Source organism: Myxocyprinus asiaticus, chromosome 24 (assembly GCF_019703515.2).
Source record: "Myxocyprinus asiaticus isolate MX2 ecotype Aquarium Trade chromosome 24, UBuf_Myxa_2, whole genome shotgun sequence".
NCBI classification, from domain to species: domain Eukaryota; kingdom Metazoa; phylum Chordata; class Actinopteri; order Cypriniformes; family Catostomidae; genus Myxocyprinus; species Myxocyprinus asiaticus.
In genome coordinates this window covers 36,078,376-36,105,130 of record NC_059367.1, presented here as the reverse complement: position 1 = coordinate 36,105,130, position 26,755 = coordinate 36,078,376, and the positions used below count along the sequence as shown (strand labels likewise).

At 37.6% G+C, this 26,755-nt stretch overlaps 1 protein-coding gene across 4 annotated transcripts in view; it reads left to right on the top strand.

The window, feature by feature from the left end:
• The first annotated feature begins 3,378 nt into the window (after positions 1 to 3,378).
• Positions 3,379 to 26,755, top strand: part of adgrd2 (adhesion G protein-coupled receptor D2) — a 47,858-nt gene continuing 24,481 nt past the window's right edge. Inside the window, exons 1-16 of one of the 4 annotated variants that reach the window (XM_051654184.1) lie at positions 3,379 to 3,588; positions 4,014 to 4,063; positions 4,212 to 4,275; positions 9,411 to 9,650; positions 10,254 to 10,907; positions 13,210 to 13,329; positions 13,453 to 13,538; positions 15,411 to 15,689; positions 18,212 to 18,323; positions 18,485 to 18,547; positions 19,491 to 19,599; positions 19,718 to 19,826; positions 20,188 to 20,240; positions 20,333 to 20,456; positions 23,791 to 23,894; positions 24,088 to 24,190. In XM_051654184.1, the coding sequence (XP_051510144.1) occupies positions 4,022 to 4,063; positions 4,212 to 4,275; positions 9,411 to 9,650; positions 10,254 to 10,907; positions 13,210 to 13,329; positions 13,453 to 13,538; positions 15,411 to 15,689; positions 18,212 to 18,323; positions 18,485 to 18,547; positions 19,491 to 19,599; positions 19,718 to 19,826; positions 20,188 to 20,240; positions 20,333 to 20,456; positions 23,791 to 23,894; positions 24,088 to 24,190 (2,262 nt within the window). In that variant the 5' untranslated portion in view covers positions 3,379 to 3,588; positions 4,014 to 4,021. Of the gene's footprint in view, positions 3,589 to 4,013; positions 4,064 to 4,211; positions 4,276 to 9,410; positions 9,651 to 10,253; positions 10,908 to 13,209; positions 13,330 to 13,452; positions 13,539 to 15,410; positions 15,690 to 18,211; positions 18,324 to 18,412; positions 18,548 to 19,490; positions 19,600 to 19,717; positions 19,827 to 20,187; positions 20,241 to 20,332; positions 20,457 to 23,790; positions 23,895 to 24,087; positions 24,191 to 26,755 lie in introns of all 4 variants that reach the window. The other 3 variants (XM_051654182.1, XM_051654183.1, XM_051654186.1) reach the window with 3 other exon arrangements.

Genomic DNA, 26,755 nt, shown 5'->3' with positions numbered 1-26,755 from the left:
TTAGAATCTTAATAATTCTTATTGAGTCTTTTTTTGTTCCAGCAAAGTATCGAAAACACTCTCAAGACAAGATAAACTGGGTAACACTTATAAGGGTCCATTCATTAACATTAGTTAATGCATAAGTTATCATGAACTAACAGTGAACAATATATATTTTTTACAGCATTTATTAATATTTGTTAATGTTAGTTAATAAAAATATAACTGTTCATTGTTAGTTTATGTTATTTCATAGTGCATTAACCAGTGTTAACATGTATTAGTATACAGTATGTTAAAATTAACATTAACCAATATTAATAAATTCTTTAAAAGTATTGTTCATTGTTAGTTCATGTTAATAATTTTAACTAATGTTAACAAATAGAACCTTATTGTAAAGTTTTACTGATAAATTCAGATTATTTACAGAGAATGTGTACTGTATTTAAGTCTATTTTGTCTTGTGGCACTGGAAGATTTTTATTGCTTGTTTCAAACACAAACAAGTGGAAATACACTTTTTTTTCAAGATATGTTATCTTGAAAACAAGCCTTAAAATCTTATGTAATGTTTCTTATCGGGTAAATGTACTCTAAAAAAAATTTATTTAATTAAAATGAACTAAAGCAACACAATTCTAAAACATTTCGTCACAACTTGATTTAAGTTTACTTAACCCATTTGAGTTTGGAGTACACAAATACTTTATGTAGCATTTATGAAACTAAGCAGGGGACTTCCATTTCCCAGCATGGATGGGGTGAACAAATGTTGAAATTAAGTAAATTTATTTTGACGAACCTAATAAATTTGAGTTAAAACTACTATAGTACATTGATTTGACATAATTTAACTAATATTGTTGGCTGAATGAAAATGGCTTAATCTGAATGAGAGAACTTAAAATGCAAATTAAATTAAGTAAGGTCAGTGAGTTAATTTTTTGAGTGTATCTTGTTTTAAGTAAAAATAAATAAATAAAAAAATCATTAACTTTGTATTTGCAGTGTATTGGTAAAGCTTTATCATGAATTTGCTAAATACATTTTTCTTTACACAGATGAGACATTTTTTATTCAAAATAAAGTGCTACATCTTCCCTGGTGTATTGCATTTGTGATGCTCAACATTTTCTTGGCTGCATCAGTAAGTACTCCTCCTATTGTCTTTCCGTGATACTGTTTTGGCTGGTGTCTGAGGCCCCTGCTTGGCACATAAATCACAGTCTGCTGTGTGGGAGCCAATATGAAGAGCATGGATGGGGCAATGTTCTGGCATTCAGGGGCCAAGTGTGTGGTCACTGTGCTCCGTGAGCTTTTGTTGAGGCCCAGGGGAGTCATACATTATGTGGAAAGGGGAATTCTGGCAGTTTTCTGAATGCCTGGGCTAAGGGATCCTGAAGTTTTCAGAGCGATACATGTACATATTGAAAAATGAATATTGAAAACATAAGATATAATGATTGCAAAGCAGGACTGAATGTTCAGTAAAAATAGAGAAAAAGTAACAGAGGATGCTTTCTGATCACACCCTATAGCATAGTTATTTTCATCAGTGACATAAATTTACTCTACTTCTATTTAGGGGAAATATTTATTTACATTTATGAGGACAAATTTCGATATGTACAGTATATTTATTTTAATATATTTGATATATATTTTTCAAAATAATTTTTGTACATGTATTTTATGTACTGTGTACCTGTTAGAATATAATATTATCTATTATAGAATATAAAGAAATATATCAGATGTTACACATTGTTTGACTCTTTGGGTGGCATTTTTACTTAATCGCTCTTAATGTCACTCACCCTCATGCCTCCAGTGGTTAAATCCATGTTTTTAGAAGCAACATGATAATTGAGGGTGAGAAACACATCAATATTTAATTCCTTTTTTACTATAAATCTTCACTTCCACATTCTTCTTTTGTTTTTGGCGATTTACATTCTTTGTGCAAATCGCCACCTACAGGACAGGAAGGAGAATTTATTGAAAAAAAAAAAGGACTTAAATATTGATCTGTTTCTCACCCACACCTACAATATCATTTCTGAAGACATGGATTTAACCACTAGTATGGATTACTTTTATGCTGCCTTTATGTGATATTTGAAGCTTCAAAGATCTGGCCACCATTCACTTGCATTGTATGGACCTACAGATATTCTTCTAAAAATTCTTGTTTGTGTTCTGCAGAAGAAAGAAAGTCATTCACATCTGGGATGGCATGAGGGTGAGTAAATGATCAAATAAAGTACATTTTTGGGTGAAGTATTCCTTAGATATACACAGTTAAATTCACAATTTAACATTACAGATTTAGATTCTCTGTGGGAGGTTGCTGAGACTGCACAAAGATTGTTAATTTAGTGTGATCTCATTTATTGACAGCTTGTTGCTGGTGTTGAAGCTGTGCACTTTGGACTTATGTGAGATGCTGTCCACAGTGAATACTAATAGCAGCCTTTCTTTGACACACTGGTGTACCCTGTACATTAGTGATGTCACTGCTTTTGTTGTGCTCTCTGAAGCAGCTCTCCAGGACATTAAAGCTTAGACTATAGAAAACACACCAGCTTTACAGAGGGGCTTTCAATGCAAAATGAAAGAAAAAGGTTGAACAAACATCAAGAAATTTATTTCAGTAGTGTCAGTCTATGCATGATGCATACTGATCAATATATACAATAAAAATGTTCAGGATTAAGATTACAGTGTGTGATCATTTTGGCATTTGAACAAGTGTTGTAGTACTTTATGGTGTGTGTGGGGGGGTGGGGTGGGTGGGTTTGGGTGGTTTATGAGGACATTTATTTAGGTTACAAACTGGTAATTACAAGGGTATTATGCTATAAATGTGGTTTATGAGGACATTTCTAGTGCCCCCATAATTCAAATCGCTTAAAAAACATACTAAACTATGTTTTTTCGAAAATATAAAAATGCAGAAAGTGTTTTGTGAGGGTTAGTTTTAGGAGTAGGGTTAGGGTTAAGGGATCGAATCTATAGTTCATACAGTATAAAAATCAATATGTCTATGGAGAGTCCTCATAAGGATAGCCGAACCAACATGTGTGTGTGTGTGTGTGTGTGTGTGTGTGTGTGTGTGTGTGTGTGTGTCAAGTTTGCCCATTAATGGGTATAAATAAGTGGCATTCTGCTCAGCTAGGTTTCCCACTGTTCTTGATGAACTCTGTGTGCCAACTTTCACACTGCTTGCGCAAGAAGTCTGCTTTAATAAATGAGATCCATTAGCATTACAAAGTGTAGTGCTGAAATGACGGCCGAGCTGGGCTGGACATCTATGAGGGGGTTTGGGATCACCACCTTCCCAGACTCAGAGATACACACACTGGAGAGCAGTTTGGATGAGATAGATTTGGATATGATGTTACACTTGCAAACTGAAGGATGAAGCCAATTTAAACTACAAAACAAGTGTATAGAGACAATATGTTGAGTTACAGTAATGCATACACACCTGCATATGTGTTATTCAACAAGCAATGACATTTTCAGCACAAATGGATGGATACTTGGACTCCTGAGGATAATTACAAGAAAAAAGCAGACGTCGTAACTACAAATATATCTGTAAGTCAAATTGCTTATTATTGCTGTTTAAACAGGGGATCCAAAGGTCTGAAAGCACTAGTGAGAATGCTTTGATTTGAAAAATTCTAACCTAACATATTTATTATTATTTTTTAAATAAAGTTTTATTTCCTGACAAAAAAAAAAAAAAAAAGAAAAGGTCTCAGATTGGACCACACTGTACTTCTTTTTTTTTTTTCATGTGGCATATGGTTGTTTATATTCATTACCAATGGCATTTAACATTTTTACAATTGAAAAAGGAACTTAAAATTGAGGAACACAAGACTTAATGAGAAAAGGTCTGTTTTCCTGTAACAGTAGGAAATGTAATGAGATCACCTGATGATATGAGATAATTAGTATTCTTATGGTCTGCATTCTTCATGTCATTATTAAAAGCAACTCTGTCATGCTTTGTCCAGATGTGAAGATGTCTCCAGGGCTCTTTGGAGTGATTTTGGTCAATGCAATGGTAACGTTTAACTTTAACTTACATTGTTGAATTGAAGTCATTCAAATCAATAACTGCTAACTTTATTTCTGAGGCTTATTTTCAAGTGAAGTTTATTTTAAATAATCAGCTTTCTGTACCTTTCTTTTTTGTTCATTTTACAATAAAGATTGTGGGTATATGTGAACCAACTCAGTCTTGGTCAGACAGGGAGGATAGAGGATTATTGCAGGGTGAGTAAATGTTGTTCTTTCTTTCTCAGATAATAATAACACTCGTGTAAATGATTAACTGGACATTACTTTAGAATAATATTGTACAGGAATTGTGATATGCCAGGCAAATAAATTTGTTTAATTGGTGCATGGTCATCAGTGTTGATTGCCATTCAATAGATGCTTAATTAATAGACTGTTAATAAAAGGGCATGGTAAATTTGTAGTAGTTTACCTAAAATGAAATTTCTGCAATCATTTACTCATCCTCATGTTGTTCCTAAGCCATATGGTTTTTTTCTTCTGTGGAACACAATAGGAGAAATGTTGAAGAATGTACCGGTCATTTCTTTTCATGCAATTAAAGGTGCACCCAGTAATTCCTTCATCATTAAGAAAAAATCTTCAATCCTAAAAAAAATTGTGATTTTGACACGTCTTAAATCATGAGCACTCACATGAGATGAAGACTGCAGTCATATTAGTAACATTATAAAAGCTGTTCAAATCTACATGGAGAGGGTCCCCTCATGGGGGCTGCCATTTTAGGACAACATGATCACACGGGAAGTCGGCATGTTGTTTCTGAGACGTTCCAGTTCCCTATGATTGCCACGTTATGCTGGCTCACTGAGCGGTATCTCCTATCAGACATTTCTGCATCGGTCCAATCATGTTTACCTTCCCTTATAGTGTGACCGGAAGCGCGTTGTGTCAGCAGCGTGGAAGACCCAGGTTCGGATCCCACATTGAATTCAGGAAGTAATCGCATTTGCGTAATCAGTGACGAGCGAGATTTGGAGGTTGCATTTTTCCCTCTAACTTTACAGTTTTACTTCACTGATGGTTAGGATTAGGTTTGGGTTGGGGGTTATAGTTTATAAAATATGCATTCCTCTTCACCGTATGTGGCAGCGGGGGCGTGGTCAAGCATCTCTCCGAAGAGAGAGAAAGCGGTAATGGCGCTTACACCTGAGCTAAATTATGTCTAACACCTGTCTCTAATTTCAGTGAGCACTGGGAGAGCGGCATAAAAGAGCCACACCGCCAGTAGATGAGAGAGAGAGCCTGGGTCCCCAGAGTTATTACTGTGAAGCTGTTTATATTATACTGTGACACTGATCATATTGTGAAGCTGAGAGTTTATTATTGTGAAGCTGAAGAGATTATTATTGTGAAGCTGAGAATTTATTATTGTGAAGTTGAGATCAGTGTGGTCATTAAAAAGCCTTACCTGTGAGTAGAGCAACCTGCCTCCCGTGTCCTCCTTAACGACTGTCCACTACACTGGTGCCGAAACCCGGGAGCAATTTTTGGTTGAAGATGGATGGAAGTCGCCCCGTAGAGTCCTCCCAGGCTGAGATCCTCCAAGCCCTCGCTGGCCTACATCAGAACCACCAGCAAACCCTGCTTGAGCTCCGGCAAGACCAAGATCGCCGGTTTGTGGAGCTCCTACGGGCTCAAGCAGAGGACCGGCAGGCGATCTGGAGCCTCTTCAGCCAGAAGTCGTCCCCAGCCGTGACCCCGGACACCCAGACGCCGTTGCCCCCGCCTGCATTACAGAAGATGTGGATGACAGATGACCCCGAGGCATTCCTGGATCTGTTTGAGCGCACCGCCGAGATCTGGGGCTGGCCACTTGGCCAGTGGGCAGCCCAACTTATTCCGCTGTTGTCCGGGGAAGCCCAGCTCGCAGCTCAGCAACTGCCAGCGACGAGCCTCCTGGCTTATGGTGACCTGAAGAAAGCCATCTTGCAACAGGTTGGTCGGAGTCTGGAAGAGAATCATCAACTCTTCCGGAGCCTGAAGCTGGAGAAGTCCGACCACCCTTTTGCCTTCACCCAATGGCTCCGTGACGCCTGCCGGAGATGGCTGCTAGCGAGGGACCGCGGCGTCGACGGGATCATCGACCAGGTGGTACTGGAACAATTAATACATCGACTGCCAAAAGGGCCAGCGGAGTGGGTCCAGTGCCACCACCCGGTGTCGCTGGAGGAAGCCGTCCGGCTTGCAGAGGACCACATGGTGGCGATCCCGAGGGTGGAAGAGCCCTCCTACTCTCTCTCCCCTCCCCCTGTGTTTTCCCCTGTCTCATCCCCCTCCCCTCTCTCCTCTCGTTCTACTCTCTCCCCAGGGTCCGTTCCTGCCCCACGAAGACGAGGAGGACTTCAGCCACCAAGACCAGTTCCCCGGGCATGGGAGGCGACACCTCCCCCTGCCCCGCCGCTCTCCCTCTCAGGTGGGGGCGCCCGCCGATGCAAGTGCGGGCGTAGCGCCTGGGCCAGCCTGCTGGAGGTGCAGAGACCCAGGCCACTTCCGGGATCAGTGCCCTCTGAAGGAGCTGGGGACTGTGGTACGGGTCTTCGACCTCCTGCAGGCTGCCCCCGACCGGGCCGGAGCGTACCGGATACCGGTAAGTGTCAAGGGCAGTACTCACCAAGAGTTGGTGGACACCGAGTGTAATCAAACCACTATCCACCAATGCTTTGTTCAACCTGAGGCTTTGGGCACAGCTAAAACAGTGAGAGTGAAGTGTGTGCATGGGGATATTCACAAGTATCCTGTGGTGACTCTTACGATTAAATTCCGGGGGGAAAAGCATAGAGTGGAGGCCGCGGTTAGTTCCCGCCTCACCCATCCGCTGATTTTGGGGACTGATTGGCCTGACTTTAGAGATATATTGAAAGGAATTTTTGCAGATGGGTCCTGTACTAAATTAGGGGGATGTGCAATGTGCAATGCTCTGGCAGGGGAGGCGGAGCCGGGGCCGTCCTCAACAGCTCCACGTCATAATGACGAGAGAGGGGGAGAGGCTGCATGAGGGAGATTTCCCTTTGGAGCAGTCACGAGACAAAACCCTCAAACACGCCTTCGACCAAGTGAGAGTCATCGATGGTCAACGACTCCAGCCTGACATCACCCTTTCATACCCCTATTTTGCAATTATAAAGGAGCGGTTGTATAGAGTGACACAGGTATTACTACACCGTATTACAGCCTGTACAGCTAAAAACAACTCACTTTTGGCACCCCTCCATGGACATTTCAGCCAGAAAATGAAGCTCACACATGCCCATACGCCCATCAACACATACCTCTTTGGCCACTGGGGGCATTGTTTCCATTTTCGGAAAAGCACAGATCGATTTTAGCTTAAGAAAAGTCAACCTACTGTTTCTGATTTCACTGCGAGATCTGTCTCTTTAAGATCACATGGCCAGCCGAAAACTATTTAAGCTCAGCAACCGCCCTGTTACTGGACTATTTAACTCATGGATTACATTAATCTTGGCTGTCTGTGAACAGGAAAATTCTATGTTAGCATTTGTAACAGAAAACTACTGTGTTTAAATTATGCTGTATCCAGGCCACTAGGTGTCATTGTAAGTCCATGATGACATATTTAAAAACATTACTGAGTGCACCTTTAAATAAATAGGAACTGGAGCTTTTAAGGGTGGCACGGTGACTCATTCAGGTTTGGCAACTTTCTACCAGCCAAATACAGGACATTCCAGCTCGAAATATGGGATATTTAGTTTTTTAGCCGGGCTCCTGTGCGAGATGCTGCACAACGGTTTGTTGAGGTCCACCTAGAGCTTGTTTATATAGGAAAACATTTGAAAACAGCATGGACGGATGCAAAAACATATTCGTGTGAATGGCCCTTAAAACGCTTAAAATAGAAACCGTTTTCATTCAACGGCCAGGAAAAACTATTTCTATCAATCTTCACTTATAATAAACACTACTTTTTGCCAATAGAACGAAGCTGCAATCAATGGAGAAATACAATATTTGTCTGTTAAGCTTAAGCCTTTTCCGTTTTTAAAGCACAGTGAACCGTTTAAAATTGGGCTCATCAGTTTGTAGACAGTATATGTGTTAAAAATAGTATATATCACTAAAAAAAAAATTGTTTGGCCTTCCAGGGCCCACTGTTAGCACAAGTCTTAGTACTGTTTTAAGCAACTATGCATTATAAAGGATTTTTATCGGAGAGAAAATGCATAACATCAACAACAAAAAAAATATATATTTCTCCTTGGATTACAGTGTCATTGTTTTGGCAGTAAATAGTGTTTTTTCAAAGGAAATGAAAATCACATTAAGCATTTTAACTAAACCTATACTGTAGGCTATATTGTTAGTTTGTACTAAAAGTGCTTCTGTTTTTCTCACCATCATTTATCTGAGACTCTCTTCCAGAACAACACTGACATATGCAATGTACAGTGCGGGGTGGATTGCTTGTGAATTGTAATCAGATACTGATTACAAATTACATGACAAAAATTGCAATCAGTAACGTATACTGGTGTTTTTGGAATCACAATGGTGAGAAACAATTTTCATGCACTCAAATGCTATATGTTTGACAGACCTGCTTCTGACAGAAAACGTACACTGATTGTCATTGATCTTTCAACATCTCACGCGAAAAGTGTGTGTGTGTTTCAGGCCCATTTCTCTTGGTTTGTGAAACATTCTCAGCAGTTTGGGTGTGAGATGCTAAAATACGGGACAAACAGCGTCCAGTATGGATTACATACGGAATGCAATTTTGACCCCTTAAATACGGAATGATTCTTTATTAAACGTGATGGTTGGCAACCCTAGTTGCACTGTCAGTTCACAGCAAGAAGGTCCCTGGTTCGAGTCCTGGCTCAACCTGTGCTTTTCTGTGTGGTGTTTGCATGTTCTCTCCATGTTTGTGTGGGATTCCTCCGGGTACTCTGGTTTCCCCCACAGTCCAAAGACATGCAGGTCAAGAGAATTGGAGACTCTACAATTGCCCGTAGGTGTAAGCGAGAGAGTGAATGTGTTTGTTTGTGTGTTAGCCCTGAGATGAACTGGCTACATGTCCAGCGTGTTTCCCTGTCAGTTGTTTAATTTCTCCTTTTGTGTTCCATGGAAGAAAAAAAGTAATTCAGTGGTGGTTGTTGGTGTAGAAAGTCTAACTAAATTTTGCCCAAGACAAAAAATGACCAAAACGGCAACTGCAAGTGGGGTGGCCAATAGGGTGGCCAGGCTTCGGTCCATGGGGGCCATGGCGACCCATGGCCACCCTCTAGCTCCGCCCCTGCTTAAATCTCAGCGAAAATGTCAGAAAGGTCTGAAAAGGTTATCTCTCTTCACACAATCTCATACAGATTCGCCTGAATCAAATATTCTGCTCCATGAAGATGCAGTGTACCAGTTTGTGAACACATCTTTCAGTTTTGAACAAGCTTTGCGTTACTGCAGTGGTCAGTTCAGCACCCTCACAACCAAAGGGGTTAAACAGGATGAGACGGGGGTCCAGCAGCTGCTCTCTAAATCCAACCTGACGGGCCCCATTTGGTTTGACAAGAGACAGAAACCGACTGCCCATCCGGCCTTTTCCAGACAAAGTAAGTCTGTGCAAAGTCTTATTAAGCAGTGAAAGTTTACTGTAATGTGTCTCTTCATACTGTAACTTACTTCAGACAGACAGACAGGCAGGCAGGACAACAGACAGACAGACAGACAGACAGACACAAAGATAGATAGATAGATAGATAGATAGATAGATAGATAGATAGAGTACTGTGCAAAAGTTTTAGGCACTTGTGAAAAATGTTGCATAGTGGCAGATTATCAGTGAATCATGACTTGATCTTGATTTTTTGCTGTTCATTACATAAAGCTATAAACAAAGGCAAAGGTCCTTGGAATTTAGCTTTTTTGTCTTTTTTGGAGCTTGACAGCCCAGAATCTTCCTTCCATTAACTTACTGAATTAGATTTTTTTTTTTTTTTTAACTAGTTATTTAGTTTCTGTTTATGTGCTGGAAGTGAATTTCCCCTGTCTCACTAGCTGCTGCCTGTCCATCAGAAAGCTGGTTTCAGATGACAGATAGATGTGGGAACAGAGAGTTGGTGTAATTTAGTCCAGAGAATAGCTGGGATGATGGTGTTGAAAGTCGAACTGAAGTCCACAAAAAGATGAATAAATTGTCATTTTTACGTTCATAGCATCAGTCCTCCCAGGCTTATCTTTCCAGTCTAAGGATGGCTTTGCCCGTTTAAACACTTCTTTTCCATCGCTATCAGCAGTGAGTGTGTGCATGCGCTTGCAGTGGGATCCGCGGCACAAGAACATCTCCACTGTGTTCTCTTACGCAGCACCTGTTTTCATCAATGAATTTCAGCTGCGCGGACAGATAGACGAGTCAAAAGAAAAGAAATCACCAAATAAAGTCAGACTAGCGCTTCTCATTAAAGGACAACACAACCCTTACAAAGCTGAGCTCCCCCTTGATAAAGACTGGCACCACATTTGCACCACCTGGCGTGCAATTGATGGATTTTGGGCTATTTATGTGGATGGAAAAGAGGGCGATTCAGCTAAGGAAAAGATACGGACAGCTAGTCCCAAGGACATCGACGGAGAAGGGATATTTATAGTGGGGCAAGACCAGGACACCTTTGGTGGGACATTTACCGAGCCGTTTGTGGGGAACTTGACTGATTTGAACGTTTGGGATGTAGCTCTGGAGTTAAAACAGGTGCAAGTGCTGAATGCATGTTTACCACTGACCAATCTCAGAGCGATCTTTAGATGGCAGGACTGGAACCTCACTGTCAATTCATCTGTCAAGAATGTGTCTGCAACGCTGAACTGTCCAGGTCGACTTTAAAATTATCTTTATCATTTTATCCATCCATCCATCAATCCATCCATCCATCCATCCATCCATCCAAAACCAAAATATTAAACCAAGTGACATCTGAAAACAAGTGATGCTTGACCTTTAACCAGAACTAACTTCTATTTCTTTACTAATTTTGCAATTATAACTTACTATATTTTTCATCAGTTAAGTGGGCGTATGAAGTCAGTTCCGCAGTCAGTTTCACAAAGGTGTCCTTGCAATGACCACAGATCTAGTTCATATTAAAGGGGTTATGAAATGCTTTTTTTTATATATAGTTTTATTATCTTTAAAACTTCAACGTAAACAGCCACTGTTATGATTGGCTAATATGGTTCAGTCCCTCAAATACAGCCATATTTGAAACTCAATCAGAAGAGAATGACCAAGGCACCACAACACTGTAAAACAAAATTTCACTTAATTTACACATAACATGCATCCAACACATTGCATCTGAATATATATAAACTGGTCATCTGAAGCACAACTGTTAACACTCAGCACCATAAAATATCAAACAGTCATGACATTTGAAATATTCATGAATGAAACTGGTGACTTACAGTTTAGCAATCGGGTCCAATAGTGTTTTTAACTGCCCCATCCTTCAATAATAGTTCCTTTGCAAAGCTTGAATTGTATTATGACTAGTTCACAAGCAATCACAACCCGCTGATATGAGCCAAAAAAAAAACATGCAATCCACGTTGAAATACACTAAAGACACATCAACATGACGCACATACATAGTCCAAACACGATGTGAACTAGATGCGCACACATCCAGTTTCCATTATCATCCTTGTCTGAAATGCACATTGCTGGAAACACATCAAAATGGTCAAATATGTCCATCTAGTGGATGTTTATGTACACCAACAATTAAAAATAGTGCAGATGGGCACGATAACACATACAGGATGCATTTGTCCTCAAAACAACAAGAGACTGCAGATGAATGAAACCGAATAGCTTCTCCTTTTCAGAGTTGTAACTTGACACTGTGTCTTTTAAAAGTGGTGCGAGATACATGACAACGGTCAAAGACGTCTGTCTAATGCATGTTTATATACAAAAATAATTCAAAATAGTCCAGATGGGTCCCCTTTAGGTGTTCAGAAATAGTTAATAGGCCACACTAGGCCTTTTTGTCCTGCTCTCTCTCAGTTTACGAACTGAAGCACCAGTGCCAAGAGTGCTATGATGTGAAGTAGGCATTGATGTTTTTTTGCTGTAGAGGCAGTTATGAATTAATGGGCCCCCTAGTAATGTAGGGTAGTCACGAAAGAGAACAAGGCTTAGTTTCAATAAATGCTTTTATTGCTTTGAGGAATAAGTTTTGAGTTCTGAAATTTACAGTATGTTTTTATAGTCGAATGACCTCTTATGTGTCAAAAAATCAAGGAAAATTTGAATCCTCATGACATGACCCCTTTAACTATGAACATGATACACTAACATTTGACAACAGAGCATGTTCAGATATATCTATTTGTATTTTTTTTTTATTTTTATTTTTTTATTTATTTTAAACGTACCAAACTTTTTTGGGTGAAATATGTAGATTGAGAAGTGTGCTTGGGCTACCTTTCTTTAAAATAAATGTCAATTGCTTTGATATTTTTATTTTTATTCTATCCCAGCTTAATATGCAGAGACAACTATAAGTAAGCCGTTTTTGGGTTAATTTTCTGGAAAACTGTAAACACTGTGTCTCTGTGGCAATATAAAAATTCCTGTGATTGTTTTGATCCCCCCCAAACAACTTTACTCAACCAATGGCCTGCATCGGGAGCAGAACTATCTCTTTGTCTGATCAACTGCAGATGAGGAGTGTATTCAGAAATCTGTTTTGAAAATACGCTAAATTCCAATACTTTTAAAGTCGTACTATACCTTTGTGTGAGAAACAGACTGAATGTCTTCACCTACACTGAAGCTCTCAAATCAAAGATGGCGCACTCAAGAACCAATTTGAATTGATGTTATTGACATCCAATCTGCATCTTAGGCACCATATTTGATTTGAGCGCTGCACAATGGGTGAAGATTATCAGTGAATCATGACTTGATCTTGATTTTTTGCTGTTCATTACATAAAGCTATAAACAAAGGCAAAGGTCCTTGGAATTGAGCTTTTTTGTCTTTTTTGGAGCTTGACAGCCCATAATCTTCCTTCCATTAACTTACTGAATTAGATTTTTATTTTTTTTTAACTAGTTATTTAGTTTCTGTTTATTCATATTGGATAAAATGCTCCTGTGTTTCTACAGGGCCAACGCAGATAAATAAAGAGGAATGTGAAGTTTTTACTGACTGGTCAGATGATCATGCTCAGTACAGGATTGTCCCCTGCACACAAACACACCCTTTCATCTGCACAATCAACAAAGGTGTGTGTTTGGGTCTCTGTGGGCTGTATCAGGTTATAATAGCGAATTCAAGTTCTGTATGTATAAATGTTTGATGATGTTTTGGTGTAGTTGTGGAGTCTGACAGAGTTCTCTGGCCCACAGAACGCTATCTGAAGATGAAGGAACTGCGAGAATCAATGAGTTCCAACCCAAGCCCCTTCATGCAACATCTTATGCGGCTTGGCATGGTATACACCTGGATGCATTTATTCATAAATATGCCATTAAGCAGGTCTTTCTTGGACAATGTTTCTCCATTATTTACTGATAAATGAAAGTCCCACTATGGGAACGATGAACCCTTTCATTTAACTACAGCGGTATCCTTGTAAAGGTTTCAGGAAATTCTGTTGCGACCAGTCGCCATAGGATTTCTAAAGATTTGTACATTTTGTACATTCGTAAAGATTTGCACAAAAGTGTCTGAAATGCTCGGTTTTGGCCTCAGCACCTCCTTAAAACTTAAACATAAATGGCCACTGTTATGATTGGCAATTTTTATAGATGCTGTCAATACATTCGTGTTGTACGTTTCAGGGATAATGAAAACATCACAGGGCTGTCAATCTATTAAAATGCTTAATTTAATTAATTACACAATATGCCGATTAATCAATTAATCAAATAATCGCAATAAATCGCATATCAATATTTGCTGAAACCGGCCCCCAAATTCAATATTAAATAATTAGGGCTGTCGATTTATGAAAAATAACATTTACAAAATTAACAATTCATCATGTCCCCAACCTGTAAGGACATTCTGTAATTAGGAATGTTCTTATCATCAGATTAATTTTAGCTTGATATACCACCTTGATGTTTTTTTGAGAATCTGGGGCAGCAGGGGGCAGTCAACGCTCCAGTTGCACAGGCAACATTCCTTGTCAAACCAACGAGAGCATGCAGCACAGTCTAACACAGATGGCGCGCTCTTGCGCTCACAGTCAGCCGGACGGTGCACAACAGAATGCAGGGATCTCATAAATGTCAAACTGCATTTAACTTGACAAAGTGTTCTAAAAACACAGCGCTCATGACTAGAGACATTGAAAACTAGTGAGACACTCAACAAGCGTGCGTCTGTCTGAGGCATGCATGAGTACATAGACCAACAAATAAAAGTAGCGCAGACGGAATTAGGCCAATAATAGGGTTATGACCAATGATATGGAAATAAAACAAACAATATTTTGACTTTTTGTATTGTCTAAATGCTTTACATGTCTGCTGCCACCACATATGTATAAAATATATGAATTATCTGAATTATAATATTTATTGTATGTTATATTAAATGTATCATTCTTTTAATTATTATATACTAAAGTATCTTTATTAGGGTGCCATTGTCAATAAAAATTAATAGATGCGAATAATTGTAATTAATTTGATTAATTAATCTCACATCATGTAATTAATTAGGACACAGGACACATTCTTGCATGCATTTTGGAGCGTCTGTGGTTGCGTCGCATTTCACATTTTTTTTTTTTTTAGCATCTCTCATCATAAATGCCACGTTTAAGAACACTGTGTCAAGTTAAATGTAGTTTGAAACTTAAAAAAGCGAGTCTTGAGACCCCTGTCTTTGAACAGCTGTCTGTTTGTTGGCAGCAAAGTTATAAAAAAACCTGGTCTGGAAAAACAAGCTCGAATATGTGACTGCATTCTGGAAATAAGGCTAAAATAAAAACATTATAAACAGCCATATTAATAAGCGGCTTCATGAAAAAACAAGCCCAAAGTCGCAACACTGTTTGTTGCCTGTACACCTGGAGCTGCTCTGATGGCCCCCTGCTGACTGTGACCCGCAAACACATGATGGTATTAGCTACTTCAAGCTTGAATTGCTAATTTTAATTTACATACAGTTGATGTCTTCAATGCATTATTGGTTATATAATAAATCACACTGAATCAAGGTGTTAAATCAACAGCCTTAATGTAAACTTTATGCACAAATATCCACGAAGACAGAATGATTACAGAAACTTTCAAAAAACAAAGACGTTTCAGTCTGTCATTGTCTTACCTGTATTCTGGCTTGTCTCTTTCAGACCACAGAGGATATACTATCGGATACTGTAGATGGGCAGAGTTGGAACTCAGTTTCCCGTCTGTTAAACTTGTCTGAGCAGGCTGTTTTAAAGGAACAGAAAAAACTGGAGGGCAGGGACATGATCTCTCTTATCCATGTGCTTTCTCGTGCCGCTGATCTGTCCAGTACAGCCAACCGGAGCCGCCGTGATGCAGAGAAACTCAGCCAGAGCTTCATTACCCTGGCAGATTCACTCATCAGTCAGGACAATGCCAGCAAATGGGACAGCATCAAAGAGGTGTTTGAATGTTAATGATCTCTGGTAGAAAACATTGATCTACTTCCTTACTGTGTTTTTTTATTTATTACAGAACAATAACTTTGCTGCAAGAAGAGATGTGATCAATGGGATAATCAATAATCACTTAACATTAAATGTTATTACTGCAATAATATCTTGTCACATTATATAGATAATTGCTTATTTTTTTGTAATTCGGTAGCACTCATTTACAAATATCATTAAGTCATTAACATATATCATATAATACTTAACAGATCAGTTGTTCATTGACATTCAAATATGAATATAAAAATACATAAATCAAAGTTGAATAACATTTGATTACATAATTTGATTGTTCACACAACAAAAACTCTTAATCAGCATATTTGTTGTCCAGTAAATTGTTTTTCTTGTTTTAAGGACAAAAAAAAAAAAAAAAAAAAAAAAGGGCTTAAAACAAGAAAAAAAAAAAGTGTTAAATGTTGTTAAGATATTTTTTTCTGAAAAATAAGACAAAAATAATGATTGAGAAAATTATGCTTTCAAAACAGTAACTAATGATTCAACAACTTGTAATACTTTGTATGATATGGTGAAATAGTAAGATATGACTTTTATTCCCATACAAGACCAACCAATAAACAAACAGAATTACAAATTGATACAATACAGGCACAACATTTTAGCAATCGTCCTATCCAACACTTTATTAGGTTAAGGGTTTGGGTAAGCAATTACACTTTATGGTTAGTTATATATTTGGGTATGGATTAAATTTAGGAAAAATCACAATAACTGTTGGTTTGTTTTTGTTTTTTCTTTATTTCTCTGTGGAAGTAAAATTCATATATTTTTGTGCAAGCCAACTACATACACACACAAAAAATATTTTTGCTGCTTGTTCAATTAACTTATTAAAAATGAACTAAAGCAACACAATTCTAGAACATTTTGTCACAACTTGATTTCATTTGCCTTTTATCCATTTAAATTTGTAAAATGGAAGTTTACTTAATCCATTGGAGTTGGGACTACATGAATACTTTTTGTGGTGTTAATGAAGCATTGATGAAACTGGGCAATGGATTTCTACTCCAGCATGCTTTTCATGGGACTCGATAGGGAGAGAAAACTTTACAATTAAGTGTTATGTTAAAGTGTAAATGTTAAAATTAAAATGTTATGTGTTTTATGCAAGATGAATATAAAGGGGGATACTTGTTAGTGTTTAATATTTTGTTATGTTGAGATTTAGAAGAGTCTCTGTTATGTTGGATTTTTGAGGATTACCATTATGGTGAAGAGTGGAGTTTGATCTAACGATGAGGACAGGAAGATGTTGCACATGAAATTGATTGCTTGCTTTGTTGAGGCATTTGCTGTGCTGCTAACCATAGCATAATCGACACTCTGTAGTGCTTCCAACCAGCATGTATTTAGTATGCTATGATTCACATTCACTAGTTAGTACATGAATATATAAAATAGATCTATTTGAGTTACATTGACATATCTAATTTGTATGGGTTTACCCAGTTCATCTAGGTTCTTTCTACCCAAAGTGTTTGTGTTGAGATTACATAGTAATTTTAAGTTAAAGGGATAGTTCACCCAAAAATGAAAATTCTCTCATAATTTACTCACCCTTATGCCATTCCAGATGTGTATGTCTTGATTTCTTCAGCAGAACACAGACGAAGATTTTATTTTAGAAGAATATCTCAGCTGTTTTGGTCCTTACAATGCAAGTGAATAGTGACCAAAACTTTGAAGCTCCAAAAATCATATAAAGGCCACATAAAAGTAAACCATATGACTCAAGTGGTTTAATATATTTCTTCTGAAGTGTAGCAATCATTTTGGGTGAGAAACAGATCAATATTTAAGTCCTTTTTTTTTTTTTTTTTACCATAAACCTCTACTTTTACATTCACTTCAAAATGTGAAAGAATGTGAAAGTAAAAGTGGAGATTTATGGTAAAAAGGACTTAAATATTCACCTGTTTCTCACCTACACTTATCATATCGCTTCTGAAGACATGGATTTAACCACTGAATTATTAATTACTTTTATACTGCCTTTATGTGATTTTTGGAGCTTCTAAGGTCTGGTCACCATTCACTTGCATTGTAAGGACCAAAAGAGCTGAGATATTCTTCTAAAAAATCTTCGTTTTTGTTCTGCAGAAGAAAAAAAGTCATACACATCTGGGATGGCATGAGGGTGAGTAAATGATGAGAGAATATTCATTTTTGGGTGAACTATCCCTTTAAAAAAAACTAATTTCAAACACATAGAAACACTGTCCATGATCGAAATAAGTTCAGCCAAAGAGCTATTTTTTGGAGTAGTACGATTTCTAATGATTTCACCATCTCCTACTATTTTTACGACTTGTCATGAGATCGGGTTGAATTATTCATTAAGCATTATATTTTGTATTAATGTTTGTAAATGCATTTTTTGAAAGTTTTATGAAGCGCATACCTCACTGAATTCCTTTACAAATCTGTTTGTTTGTGCTGTGATGTAGGTAGTGAAGGGTCCGATGGCTGTGATACACACTGTAGACCGCATGATGAGCAACCTCAAATCTCTGCTCATGGAGGACACAGACAGTGTGCAGTTACACAGCCAGCATATCAGTGAGTCACACAGTCATACAGTTGAGATAACATACATAGAAACTCAATGACACAAATGCACCCCAAGCACAACAATTTCTGTATTTCAGAGTTGCAGGTCCAACAGAAGAATCTCTCTGAACGTTCTGAAAGTTCTGATGCTTCTGTGTTTTGCGGGTCAGATATGGGAAATCGTGACTGCATCTCTGTACCAGCTGAAAATATGAAGGAACTTCAGAACAGGGGTAGGATTTGTTACACCATATTTCATCAGAGATGAGGTAAAACCAACCCTGTATGGTTTTTTTTATCTTTCCTTGAACACTAAAGGAGACATTATTAAAAATGTAGGATGCAAAAGCACACTAAAAGTATTTCCAACCTGTGCACTATATTCCAAGTCTTCTGAAGCCATATGATACTTTGTGTGTGAAATCAGTGAGATATGACTTCAGAGGACTTGGAATATAAAGTAGAATATAGATTATTTTGTGAAACTGTTATGGTGCTTTTGTTTCATTTCTGAAGCCTGAAAGCTTCAGTCCCTATTCAAATGACCACATTCTTCACAATGTCTCCTTTTGTGTTCAATGGAAAAAAGAAAGTCAAACGGGTTTGGAACAAGATGGACCCTTTTCACACGTCCGTGTTTGCGAAGCGGAAGTCGTCGTAGTTGGATAAACTTGAATGGCAGTGAATGGTAGACCACAGCAAATGTAATTTATGCTCACCTGTTTGCTCCAACAGCAAAAGAAAAAATCAACGATTACACTTTCACAGTTTTGCAAAAGAAGATAAAAGTATAGAGTGCTGGATAACAGCAGTAAGAAGAGAGAAACAGGACACATTTTCTGTCACTCCCTCAGCAGCTGTATTAGAAGCCTCATCGTAGCTATGGTAACTGATTTTTTTAAAGCATATTCCAGGGTAATATAATGCAAAGTACAATGTTATAAATTGACCAAAAATTGGAAATATAAAAAATTTGCTACATATACATTGTTAAAGAAGGCGGAAATGCATCATACCATGTCTGTGAAAAGGGTCCATTGGGGTGAGTAAATAATGACAGAATTTTCATTTTTGAGTGAACTGTTCTATTAAGCAAGGGCTTTTTAGATAAAATGGACATGTACAATAACCTTTGCAACTTTCTTCACTTTATGTGTTTTTGTTGTGCTTGTTTAGGCTTCAAAAAGGTGACTTTGTTGAATACATGGTACAGCACTGTGAAATGCCTTTCAGAAAGAGAGGAGAACATTACCTTTGCTCCTATAGTCACGGATGGCCACCTCAGGTAATTCCTGGTCTGTTCACTCTAAAATATATAGAGAACTGCTGTTGAGTTAATCTTCATTTTCTGTGTCATACTTTTTTTTTCATATTTAGAAAGGGATTCTGTGATTATATTGCAGGTATCGGGGAACAGTCTTGGGTTCGTCAATCATCTCCAGTACAGTGTTGGGAGATGGACAGCCAATCAGCATGACCATTCACTTCACACTCCAGCACAGTGTGAGTCAGGTAAAGGACAATCCATGTATAATTTCAGTTTCATAGCATATTTTCCAACACCATTAACCTACAGTATGTAAAAACTACCTTTGGCCAAAGTCAGTGCAGACATCGCTATAATCGGCTCTAAATGTTTGGGACAACAGTAAAAGCTTTATGAAATCATTTTTCACCCTTCAGTATTAAAGGTATAGTTCACCCAAAAAGGAAAATCTTTTCATGATCTTTTTTCCATGAACTACAAAAGGAGATGTTGCAGAATGAATAGGTTAAGGTTAGGATGTGTTGTGGGACATCTGGAATTATCACTGTCTTATGAATTATTAGCCGTGGCTGGCTTCAGCTTCTCTTTCTCTTTTTGGCTTTCTAGAACTCTTCAGTGAAAATAACACCCACCTGTGCTTTTTGGGATTTTGACCTGATGTAAGTGATTTTCACTTTTTTGTTTAGAAATTGTATTTATTCACTTATTTCTTATTTTATTTGTATTGAACTGTTTAAATCTTGTTCCTCAGGCCAGATGGGGGAGGGTGGTCAACAAAGGGCTGTGCCGTCATTTCCACTCAGGATAACTCTACTTCCTGTTACTGTAACCACACTACAAACTTTGCAATGCTGTTGCTGATATATGAAGTCCATGTAAGGATGTTTCTTCTGCTTGTGAAAAAATCTGCTAATGTGATCTAAAGAATAAAAAGAATCAAATAATAGTAATATGGAGTGACTATTTGCACTAGGAGTAAATAGCACCTGACACACAGTGCAGCTATTTGCACTCCAATAGTCTGGTGGAAACAAAGAAATTAAAGACAAATTGCACCCCTAGTGTCGCTACGGTGGAGTGGGGTGTAACGATGGTGTAGATGTGCTTTTTTTATGAGGATGACCTGGGTTAGATTCTGCCTTTCATCCCACTTTTTTTACCATCCTGTTTCCACTCTTAATATTTCCTTTAATACTACTTATAATAATAAATATAAATTAAGAAAAATGTTGGTCATGGAAAACATCGAGAAGTTGGGAGAAATAATACTGTAGTAATATTGTATTAACCATGTTTTTTGGTGGGAGCCATAGTTTTAATGTAATTAATTAGGCTATTAATAATAATAATTAATAATTTGCTTTATTTATCACACATTATACATTTGCACATATACGGTGAAATTCTTCTTTTTCACATAAAAAGTGAAGAAAATTCTTCTTTTTATTATTATGGTAATATGGTTTTAATATAGTAAGTAACCATGTTTAATTTTGTGGTTACTATGATTTTACCTTAAAATACCATGGTAATACTGATGTTACTGTAGTAAAACCATGGTTCATTTTTGTAAGATAAGATTAGGGTTAGGTTTAGGGGTAGGGGTTGGTGTAGGGTGTCTGTGGGACTCTAAATTAACACAATAAACACACTGCAGTGATGTCCCTATACTGTATGTTATTATTTAATTTGGAGTGTAAATAGTACCTGCTACTATTTGCACTGGTATGCAAAAGCATCTAACACCATTTGCACTTAGTGCAAAGATGATGCTTTTGGTTTCTATTTATGCTAAGTGTAAATAGCAACCAAAATCTATCTATTGTACTTAGTGCAAACAGCCTCTGCCATAATAATAATAGCTGAGCCATATAGAGTGAAACTGACCACTGACTGGGAGAAAGCACAACATTCAGTATAGTAGCTGTAAAATGCTCATTTAGAAGCCAAAAATATGATACTATTGTTGTTATATTGCATTGGTGATTTGATATATATATATATATACAGGTGCATCTCAATAAATTAGAATGTCGTGGAAAAGTTCATTTATTTCAGTAATTCAACTCAAATTGTGAAACTCGTGTATTAAATAAATTAAATGCACACAGACTGAAGTAGTTTAAGTCTTTGGTTCTTTTAATTGTGATGATTTTGGCTCATATTTAACAAAAACCCACCAATTCACTATCTCAAAAAATTAGAATATGGTGACATGCCAATCAGCTAATCAACTCAAAACACCTGCAAAGGTTTCCTGAGCCTTCAAAATGGTCTCTCAGTTTGGTTCACTAGGCAACACAATCATGGGGAAGACTGCTGATCTGACAGTTGTCCAGAAGACAATCATTGACACCCTTCACAAGGAGGGTAAGCCACAAACATTCATTGCCAAAGAAGCTGGCTGTGCACAGAGTGCTGTATCCAAGCATGTAAACAAAAAGTTGAGTGGAAGGAAAAAGTGTGGAAGAAAAAGATGCACAACCAACCGAGAGAACCGCAGCCTTATGAGGATTGTCAAGCAAAATCGATTCAAGAATTTGGGTGAACTTCACAAGGAATAGACTGAGGCTGGGGTCAAGGCATCAACCACACACAGACATGTCAAGGAATTTGGCTACAGTTGTCGTATTCCTCTTGTTAAGCCACTCCTGAACCACAGACAACATCAGAGGTGTCTTACCTGGGCTAAGGAGAAGAAAAACTGGACTGTTGCCCAGTGGTCCAAAGTCCTCTTTTCAGATGAGAGCAAGTTTTGTATTTCATTTGGAAACCAAGGTCCTAGAGTCTGGAGGAAGGGTGGAGAAGCTCATAGCCCAAGTTGCTTGAAGTCCAGTGTTAAGTTTCCACAGTCTATGATGATTTGGGGTGCAATGTCATCTGCTGGTGTTGGTCCATTGTGTTTTTTGAAAACCAAAGTCACTGCACCCGTTTACCAAGAAATTTTGGAGCACTTCATGCTTCCTTCTGCTGACCAGCTTTTTAAAGATGCTGATTTCATTTTCCAGCAGGATTTGTCACCTGCCCACACTGGCAAAAGCACCAAAAGTTGGTTAAATGACCATGGTGTTGGTGTGCTTGACTGGCCAGCAAACTCACCAGACCTGAACCCCATAGAGAATCTATGGGGTATTGTCAAGAGGAAAATGAGAAACAAGAGACCAAAAAATGCAGATGAGCTGAAGGCCACTGTCAAAGAAACCTGGGCTTCCATACCACCTCAGCAGTGCCACAAACTGATCACCTTCTTGCCACGCCGGAATGAGGCAGTAATTAAAGCAAAAGGAGCCCCTACCAAGTATTGAGTACATATACAGTAAATGAACATACTTTCCAGAAGGCCAACAATTCACTAAAAATGTTTTTTTTATTGGTCTTATGATGTATTCTAATTTGTTGAGATAGTGAATTGGTGGGTTTTTGTTAAATGTGAGCAAAATCATCACAATTAAAAGAACCAAAGACTTAAACTACTTCAGTCTATGTGCACTGAATTTATTTAATACACGAGTTTCACAATTTGAGTTGAATTACTGAAATAAATGAACTTTTCCATGACATTCTAATTTATTGAGATGCACCTGTATATATATATATATATATATATATATATATATATATATATATTTAACATAGCTTAATCAACAGTGTTGGACATTTGTGTCTATTCCCATTCAACTTGATAGGAGCTGTACTTGCATGCCTAGACAATAGCTTAATAGCAGCATTGCCAGGATGGATAATTTGCTCCAATATATCCTTGGTAGTTGTGCTAATTATGGACAGGTTTCAAGGCAATTTTTTAATATTCTTATAGTCCATAAAATTAATTTATGTATGAAATGTATATCATTTTCCATAGGTGCCATTTCAAATGTTGATTATGAATATCATCTAATGTTTCTGGAAATACCCCATATGTTGTGATAACATGTTTATGGGTAATTTATACTGAAAAAAAAAAAAAAATTATAATAATAAAATAAATGAAATTGACTATATAGCTAAAACTTCACTTACAGCAGTTTTATGAATTTCTTTGAGTTTAATTCCATTTTTGTTCTACTTCCTTAAATTCAAATGACAGTTTCTACCTCAATTCAAAACCAGGAATTAATTTTTGAATGGCACACAACCCTGGTGGGCAGTTTCCAGTATTTTAGCAGTGATGTGAACTGTGCAGTGAGACACTGTTTGTGTGTGTTGTAGTGGAGTACACAAGATGAGATGAGCCTGCAGATCTTTAGTTTGATTAGCTCTGGGGTGTCTCTATGTGGACTGATCCTCACATTGATTCTCTTTGTTGCTGTTGGGTGAGTTTCTCCTCATTTACTGGTGTGTGAGTGTGTGTGAACTTCAAACTCATGTTTTGAGTATGTTAACGAATCAATACCGGTCTTCACAACTATGATTATGCAAAAAAAAAAAAAAGAAATTGTACTGCTCTCACATCCAACAAACAGTGTGCTTTAATTGTTTTATTTCTTGCTCTCCGTCTCTCTCTAGTGTTCCAAAGTCAGATCGCATTACAGTTCACAAAAACCTGATCGTGGCACTGGCTGTAGCTCAGTTACTGTTAATTTCCAGCGACTGGGCTGCTGGAAACCAGGTATGACTTTTTGTAATATCTGTGAATATTTTTTGACACATTGATGTAGTTTGGTATAACAGTATCAGTCACAAAACTGATTCTTGAGTACTACTGGGACAAAACAGGCAACACAACTGCAAAAATAAGAGTTTATATATCAAGGAATTGTTTTGCATCAGTCTGTTAAAGGATTGGTTTACCCAAAAAGGAAAGTTGAATCACCCTCATGTTCTTCCAAATGTGAATTACTTTTTTCTTTCGTGGGGCACATAACAGAAATTTGAAGACTGTACTTCTCACTCTTTTCCATGCAATTACAATGAGGGGGTACTGGACATTTAAACTTCAAAAAGTGTAATAAAGCAGTCTGCAACTTATTCCTACTTGCTATTCCTTGCTCTATAAATCTTCTGAATGCATATGATAGCTTGATAGGTATGAATCGCCTTGTGATATACCCTGTGATAGCTTTATGTGCTCTCCTTGTCACAGTTATGAAAGTTCATGAAAAAAGTAGTGATTTCTGATTTGTTCTTGTGAGTTGGATCCTTGATTTGTCTGAAAGATTCATTCACAAATCAGATTGATCCATTCAACTCACTGGAGGAAAAGATTATCAGTGAATAATTACTTAAATTGCTGTCTGTTTCTCACCCAAAGCTATCATAAGTCTTCAGACGTTTTGGTATATCGAGCTTGCGTCGTATGGACCATTTTTATGATACTTTTATGTTGCTTTTGCATTGTTTTCATAACTTGAAAGCTTCAGTCTCCATTTATTATAATTGCATAGAAGTGTGAAGTTTGTCTTTCTGGTGTTGGACCTTCATAAATCCCCCCAAAGTTTCTTACAATTTGTGTGACAGCGTTGACATGTCATGAATGTGTCAGAAAATATAAGCACAATTACCCATAATTAAAAAAAAAATATATATATAAAACTCTAATACATCATCGCAAAAGGATGGGTCTCAGCTTTCTAATGAGCTTCTAGTTAACTCGATGAAACAATATGGGGTGGTGCTTGAACCGAAAATTAGATTGAATGTTTATGGACGAGCTGAGAAGGACCTGAGAAGGACCTGGCTGCATCCCACAGAACGAGGCATATGGGGCGGGGCTACACTTGTCTCTCCACCCATAACTTACTCTCATTGGCTTGATCATCTTTCATAGACATACATGATAGAAGATGTGGTCATAGACTCATAGTAGTTGATGTGTGAACACAATTTGAGAGCTGTTGAAAAGTTTAGCCAGACAATTTGTTCATAGTGCCTACTTGTATGTAATATTCAATCCAATATTCAATCCTAATGTCCATGGATTGTCTCCTACATTGAAAACTGGGGAACAAATCGGGATTTATAAAAGCAGAAACTGATGTGAAAATGTTCTTATACCAACTGAAAAGCATGCCGTGTGTGTTTCTTTATAGTCATGTATCGGTTCGTCATTGGTCATATACAGAAGATAATGACTGCCTCATGTAAATGCCTTATTTTCCGCTGTAACGAAATATTTGTTTATTGCTGTTTCTGTACATTTTGTACAAGACAACAGGGAGTTGGTATAAAGTAGGCTATCACACACAATTTTGGAGCGAGGGGGAAAGAAACCCTTAAAAAAGATTAATATAAATCGATATAGACAAGCAGACAAACAGACAACAATCTCATATTTAAGAATGGCATAACATGTTTCATCAATTTATCAGCTTCTTATCTTGAGGACATAAATAAAAATAAATGTATGATTCAACTGAATCACTAAAATGCAGCATAATAATAGGCGAGCAGAACACATATGTCTTAGTTTATACAGAATAAGACATAGTAGGCTTCAGTCTATGAAGCATGTTAACAACTTTTACGGAATTAACAAGGATACAGATCTTTGTCAAACAATGGCGTGCAACGCAAACTTGGTCAATGAATTAATCTGTTATTGATTAAGCAAATTAATAAGTTTTTTATACATGTGGCAGAAACTGGGAAGTGCTTGGCTGTACTTGCTTTGCCAATTGCACATTAAGCACATTAGGCTACTTCTGAATGAACAAATGAATGACATGGGCTTTAATTGTATTCTGTCTTCCCATATTAGGATATTTCAGTTCAGTTTCAGTTTATTTACCTGAAATTACATTTGCACAGGTGACACGAAACACATAACAACACCATAACAACAAACCAATGGTAACAAACAGTACCAAACAAGTCCAGAGCAATAGAGGATCAGGTCAAAGCATAGGGTTTGTCCCCATCCTTTTATGCCCGTTTCATCTTATCGCCACCTGTTTGGCCTCGTTTTGTGGCTGGCCCACTGGGAAAAGTTCCAGTTCTCCCTATGGCCAGTCTGCCCCTGAGACACAGAGAAAAAGTAGTGCGACCACACACTTAGTCAAAACTGTTAATTTAAATTTATAATCCAGAAATAATAATATCAACAGAATGTAGATGGATTGGCATGTATTATTTAATTTTTATTCATTGTAATTTTCATATAAATGTGGAAAAACCAACATTGCAAACAGTGACATTAAAAGTAGCTCTTATTGTATGATAAGGGGAAAACCATTCA